The sequence below is a fragment of the Scardinius erythrophthalmus genome, assembly GCF_964197995.2.
Source record: "Scardinius erythrophthalmus genome assembly, chromosome: 19".
Lineage (NCBI taxonomy): Eukaryota > Metazoa > Chordata > Actinopteri > Cypriniformes > Leuciscidae > Scardinius > Scardinius erythrophthalmus.
In genome coordinates this window covers 35,531,549-35,538,791 of record NC_138239.1, presented here as the reverse complement: position 1 = coordinate 35,538,791, position 7,243 = coordinate 35,531,549, and the positions used below count along the sequence as shown (strand labels likewise).

At 44.3% G+C, this 7,243-nt stretch overlaps 1 protein-coding gene across 1 annotated transcript; it reads left to right on the top strand.

Moving 5' to 3' along the window:
* The first annotated feature begins 216 nt into the window (after positions 1 to 216).
* adi1 (acireductone dioxygenase 1) lies at positions 217 to 2,994 on the top strand. The gene is made up of 4 exons (XM_081347803.1): positions 217 to 365; positions 1,039 to 1,158; positions 1,253 to 1,432; positions 1,506 to 2,994. Exons 1-4 carry the CDS (start codon positions 249 to 251, stop codon positions 1,620 to 1,622), a joined length of 534 nt encoding a protein of 177 aa, XP_081203929.1. The 5' UTR covers positions 217 to 248; the 3' UTR covers positions 1,623 to 2,994.
* Positions 2,995 to 7,243: the final 4,249 nt, after the last annotated feature.

Genomic DNA, 7,243 nt, shown 5'->3' with positions numbered 1-7,243 from the left:
TTGGTAATCACTGATATAGCTTGAAATTAAAATATAAAGGAACATATACACAAGCAATATATGTGCATATATATATATATATATATATATATATATATATATATATATATATATATATATATATATATATATATATATATATATATATATATATATTATCATAAGTCACTTTTATTTTGAAAACCACAAATTCCTTTCAGTGCTTTGCATTCTGGGCTCCCGCATGTGGATTAATAAACTTGAGTGTGATGGAGGCATGGTACATGGATGAGTCCAGTGAGGACCAGAGACTCCCTCACAGACTGAGCCCGAACCAGCCCGTGACCCGCGAGCAGCTCCAGCACATCGGAGTTTATTACTGGAAGGTTCGGTCAGGAATCACTCAAGATTAATGTTGCACACATCACGTGATACCAGCAGAAACTCTGCGCTTTATGACGAACGCAAAACAGAACCATTTAGTTGTAGATTTTATTTGACTTGACATTTTTCATTGTCCATGAATGTTGCAGTACAAGTACATTTCTGAAATAAAACGACTGCAATAACTGACATGATCCATTATTATAATATGGGATGGCATTCAAGTACATTAAGGCGCTTTTTAGAATATTTTATTGTTTTGATGACTGTTATATAACATAATTTAGTTTTACTGCACTAACCCTTTACAATAAGTATCTTGGTACTAGCAAATATACCCTGGTATTCTTTTTCAGTTTCCATAGTATATATACAATATTACAATTTTACAAAATATTAAAATATTACAAAATTACAAAACAATATATATAAAAACTTATTTCATTTATATATAAAATTTTATTTCAGCTAGTTTCCAAGGCAAATTTTCTCAATTTCACATTTCAGTTTAAGTTGAAGTGCTAAAATAACTAATAATTAAAAATGTATAAAAAAATACTAAAGTGAAAAGAGAAAATATAAAAATTAAATGCTAAATCAAAATATTAACAATAACTATAATAGTATGTCAAGCATACTAAAATAACAAGATTTAATGGTTCTGCTCTTTTTCAGTTAAATGCAGATATTTATGAAAATGACCCAGAACTGCAGAAGATCCGTGAGGAAAGAGGTTATTCCTATATGGATATTATAACCATTCACCCGGATAAACTTCCTGATTATGGGAACAAAGTAGGTTATGCATATCCTCATTGATTTGGTATAAAATGAGAATAATTTCCAGCATGTACTGAAATGCCTCTGTGAATCTGATTCCTGCCTTCAGGTGAAGATGTTTTATGAAGAGCACCTCCATCTTGACGACGAGATCCGCTATATTCTGGACGGGTCGTCTTACTTTGATGTGAGGGACAAAGATGACCGCTGGATCCGATTGGCCGTGTCTAAAGGTGACCTCATCACGTTACCGGCGGGGATCTACCACAGATTCACCGTTGACGAAACCGTACGTGTCTTCATGATTCACTAAAGTATTTGCTTCCAGTCGCTGTTATCAGATGCAACGTTTTTCTCCTCAGAACTACACTAAAGCCATGCGTCTGTTCATCGGCGAGCCTGTCTGGAAGGCCTATAACCGTCCGGCTGATGACTTTGACATCCGGAAGACCTACGTCGACTCCCTGAGATCCTCCTGAGACGCCACATCTGATTGGTTTAGAGTTAGCGAAGGACCGAATTACAGGATTGCTGACGTGATCTTTATCAGAACGAAACTCTGTAGTGCCTTTAACAAACACTCTTGACAGGGGTTGCAATCATGAGTCGTAGATCTTACGTGTCATTGCTGATGATAAACACATAATACAGTATCATTTAGTAATTTTATAGTGATGACGATGAATTGTAGAGTTTAAAACTCACGTTTTGTTGCATTAATTCATTACTTTCTGTTAAAAGATGTTGTGTCTTCATGTTTCATGTTTCCATCCAAAGTTCAACTTATGCAAATTCAACTTTCAATGTGCAAAAACTGTTATACAACAAAATCATCACTTCCTGATAAACTAGTGCAAAATATCACTGAGAAAAATGGTTGAAAAAAAAAAAGGCGTTGGCGCTTCCATCGTGTTTTTTATGCGACATCCCGAATGCGCATAAACATAGGTGGATGGAAACATGATTTGCGTCATAAAATTTGAACACATTATTATATGGTAATACTGCGATGCAAAAACACTGCACAGAACAGAGTCATTATACCGAAGACAACATTATAAAAAGTAAATAAATAATTCTTGATGTTGGGTATATGAGAATGCTGTCTGTATATTTATATGCTTGCCGTTTGTTTTGTTATTCATATCGCAACACTAAATGAGAATCAATATAGAAATATTATGCTAAAAAATATTTTAAAAGAGATTTTTCTAAATTTTTCTAATTTTAATTGGAAACTATATTTAATCATGACTGGCATGTTGACAAATAGGTTTTCAATATTATTGGGGTCTATAGACGTTACTTGAACATTTACTGATCTATACACATTTCACAGATTTTATTATACATGAATTATATACAACAGTACATCACAGTTCAACATTATTAATTCAAACTGATTGACTAGGGTAGAAATTTAACTAGTAAATATCGCCACACTTCATCAGTTGATTGATTACATTAAAACAACTTTTGTTTTGCATGTTTTCTGAAATGCAGTGATTTAAATATGCAAATGAGACATTATCTAATTAAATGTCCACTCATTTGCATACACCTCCAGAACAGAAATCTGAACATCGGATAAAGCCGGATTTAAAAATGTTGTTTCATTTGGTTGACGTAGTTTTTGAATATCTCTTTTTATCACTCCATAAATCAGAAAACACTGTTATTGCAAACAATAAATGATGTATAAATCAGGCGAATGATATATGAACAAACCTCTCAGTAAAAGCCTTCAGAATATATAGATAGGAATGTAAAGTTTGGTGTACGTAAAGTGGAGATTTCTGGTTCAGTGAATGAGAAAAAAAAAAGATTCAATAAATAATATTTCCACGAGTCAAATAGCCTAAAATCTCAAACCTGACCAAAGCATGATTTGTTTTTATGTATTGTTGTGAGTAGTGTCTTGCATGAATATCTCTTATCCTGTGCGCTCAACCGTAGAATCACAGTTTTATTTATAAAGCACACAGAGCCGCCTTAACAATAGGTTACTGTTCGTAACCCCGGTTCTCTGAAACATCGAGTGGAGAGATCCACCTATGGGAAGGGCATCCGCACCTGATCTCTGCAGAAGCATCCAATTGCACCAAGTCTGACCTAACAGACAGAAGCGCGTGACCAATGCCCGCCCGGTAAGGGACCCGCCCCTTACCAAGCGTATAAAACCCTAGCACGCGCTATCTTACCTCAGTGAGCATATTCGCTTCTCGTGCAGCAAGCGGGGCAAGCTTGGTGGATCTCTCCACTCGATGTTTCAGAGAACCGGGGTTACGAACAGTAACCTATTGTTCTCTTTCATCATCTCGTTTCGAGATCCACCTATGGGAGATATAGACAACTCCCCGATTGCCCAATACACTACAGTGAGGCCCTGAAAGCCAGAGGACGGTCACCTGGAAGGCGGTGCATGACACGTCACAAGGTTAAACAGACACATAGCAACAAGAATAACGTGGTAACATGCATTCGTGAACAAACCTGCCCCCACTCATAATGGTGAATACCTGGTGCCAGGTGCAGGTTAGAACATGCTTAGTGACATCAAAGTGCTGGGCCAGGCACTTTGGGGGGAGGGGGGGGGGGGGCACGAAGAGCACGAAGCTACAAAGAGCCTACCCCCAGAACAGAATGAGCTACCGGAGTTCTCGTAACATCGAGCCGGTAGTATCTGACAAACGTATGGGGAGAAGCCCAGCTTGCAGCGGCACATATGTCCTGCAAAGAGACTCCCCTAAACAAAGCCCAAGAGGCAGCCATGCCCCTAGTGGAGTGAGCTCTGATACCCTCTGGAGGCTGCACTCCCTTAGACTCATATGCCAACGATATAGCTTCCACGAGCCAATGAGAAAGGCGTTGTTTAGAAATGGGGTTCCCTGAGTAAGGGGGGGCCCAAGAGATGAAAAGCTGGTCGCTCTTTCTAAACGAGCTGGTCCTGTCCAAGTACGCCCGCAGGGCACGTACAGGGCACAACGCGTTCAACCTCTGCTCCTCCGTGGAAGAGAAAGGAGCTGGGTGAAACGCGGAAAGCTCAATCACCTCACATGTAAACGCCGAGGAGCATTTTGGCATAAAGGCCGGGTTAGGCCTGAGAAAAACCTTATCTCCACTGAAAGAGAATTTAGTGCACGAGGGATGAACAGAGAGTGCATGCAGATCACTAACACGCTTGGCAGATGCCAGTGCCAGGATCAGAGCTGTCTTTAAAGACAATGTCTTAAGGGAAATGCTTTCCAGGGGCTCAAACGGCTGATGAGCCATCGCATCCAGCACCATGGAGAGGTCCCACTCAGGAACTACTCTCCTGGGTACCGGAAGAGCGCGGCGTGCGCCCTTCATAAACCTACGAATAAGGGGGTGTTGCCCCACCGTAGTGCTGTCAAATCCCACATGACATGCAGCGATAGCCGCTAAATAGACCTTAATCGTGGAAAAGGATCTTCCCTTATCCATAAGATCCTGTAAAAAGCATAAAATGTCAGTGGTAGAGCACAGATATGAAGTTAACTGTCGCCCTTCACACCACTCTTCGAACCCCCGCCACTTACAGTCGTACAGGGACCGTGTCGAAGATGCCCTGGCCCCCTGAATAGTGGCCACCACACGTGGGGGAAGCCCCAACGCGTTTAAGTTGGCCCTCTCACGGGCCAGGCCCAGAGGGCCACCCTCTCTGGGTGCGGGTGGTAAATTTCCCCGTTCGCCTGGGATAGCAGATCCGTGCGAAGTGGGAGGGGCCACGGTTGGGCATACAGCAGAGGGATAATCTCTGAGAGCCACGGTGCCTTGGGCCACCTGGGAGCTATCAGAATCATGGTCAAGCTCTGCTCCCTCACCCTGGCCAGAGACGGCGTTATGAGGCAAAGGGGAGGAAATGCATAGAGCAGCACGTGCGGCCACGGATGTGCCAGTGCGTCCACGCCGAGTGGGGCGTCCTCGTCCCGTAGCGAGAAGAACATAGGACAATGGGCATTTTCGTGCGAGGCGAAGAGATCTACGGTTGCCTGGCCGAACCTCCTCCACAGTAGATCCACTATCTGAGGATGGAGGCGCCAGTCCCCGTAGAGAGGGTTTCCGCTTGACAAGAGATCTGCGCCCCTGTTCAGTATGCCCGGGACATGTGTTGCCCGTAACGACAGAAAGTGCCGCCTGCTCCATACTAACAGCTTGAGAGCGAGGGCATGCAGCTTGGAGGAGCGCATCCCCCCCTGGCGGTTGATATATGCTACGGCTGTCGTGTTGTCGCAGCGCACCAGCACATGTTGGCCCTGCAAGCGGGGCAGAAAGTAATTCAGAGCTTTCCACACCGTGAGGAGCTCTAAATAATTTATATGGGCTGAGTGAAGTGTGCTTGGCCACACACCATTCACTGTTCTGCCCTCTTGCGTGGCTCCCCATCCTGTTAAGGATGCATCTGTCGTCACTACTTTCCGCAGCATAATCGCCCCGAGAGGGGTCCCATGCGGGTAAAACTCTGCATTCCTCCAGTGGCGCAGCGCTGCTGTGCACATGCGCGTCACTTTGACAGAGCGGCGGAGATCGCGTAAAGGGCTGAGGTGAAGGGACAAAACCCACTTCATAAATGCCCTCATTCTCAGCAGGCCCAAAGGCAGGACATGAATAGCCGCCGCCATAAGACCCTGTAACCTGAGGCATGCGCGATAATGCACTCTCGCTCCTTCCCTGAATTGTGTGAGGCAATTCATTAAGGAGAGAACGCGCTCTTGTGACAGACGCGCGCGCATCGTCCCCGAATTCAGCTCCAGCCCCAGAAAAATAACTCTCTGCGCGGGAGTGAAATTGCTCTTGCTCACATTCACTCTGAAGCCGAGCGCTGTGATGTGCGCAAGTACACGGGCAGTGTTTTGCATGACGATCTCTCTCGAATCGGCTATGATAAGCCAATCGTCTATGTAAGTCAGGATTTTGAGCCCCGCTATTCTCAACGGGGCTAACCCTGCCTCCACACACAGACAAAATGTTCTCGGGCTGAGAGCTAGGCCAAACGGAAGCACTGTGAACTCGTAACATATGCCTTGAAAGGCGAAACGAAGAAACTTCCTGTGTGAAGGATAAATGCTTATGTGGAAGAAAGCATCCTTCAGATCGATCGATGTGAACCAATCGTTGTGTTTTATTGCACGAGAGAGAACGTTGTGGGTTAACATTCTGAAATTGTATTTCCTTAAATGTTTGTTCAACACTCTGAGATCCAGAATAGGACGAAGAGAGCCGTCTTTCTTTGGGATCAGGAAATAACGGGAGTAAAAACCCTGATGACACTGATGCGGAGGCACTACACGCACCGCCCCTTTCTCGAGAAGAGAAGTTATCTCGTCTCTCAGAATGTGCGCGGAGCTCTCTTCTGTGTGAGAAAAGATAACCCCGTCGAAACGCGGAGGTTTCCTGGCAAACTGAAGCCTGTACCCCTTCATTATAGTGCGCATCACCCACTCTGGGGGCGACACAGACTGCCAGGCTGTCACGTGTGACATGAGGGAGCCCACACTCACCAGAGAATTGCTTAGGGCTGGCAATACAACCGGATTGTCCATTTGTGATACAATGGCGCCATCTAGTGGACAACCTAGGGGCGACATGTAGGGATTTTGAGGAACAACAGCACTGGGCAGAGCTTTCGCTCCCAGAGTTAGATAATTCTGTTGTTTTTTATTTTTTATTTTTGAAACACACACGGGGATAACCTTTATTGAATGTGTGAGAGGTTGATTGTGCAAACTGTGAAGAGACTGTGGTAGAGCACTTTTCAACAGTGTTAGGGCACTTTTTGACAGTGAATTTCCCCCTAGTTCTGCTCCTGGAAGCTGGGAGGGGAAATTTTGTATGGACCGCACCTGAACTTGTGACAAGTCCGTGTTGAACTGAGGTTGGGCACCTGAACGAGGGAAAAGGGGCCCTCGAGTTGAGAACTTCCTCTTTTTGGGTAAAGGGGGGGAAAAACTCAAACCTGTGTCCACTGGGCTGGCCGCCCGAAAACCTGGACAGAGAAGCCCCTGGGGCTGCGCATCAGGTATGCCTCTTCCTCTTCCCGTCCGACGGGGTAGAGTTATTGGGCTTTTTCGCTACGGCA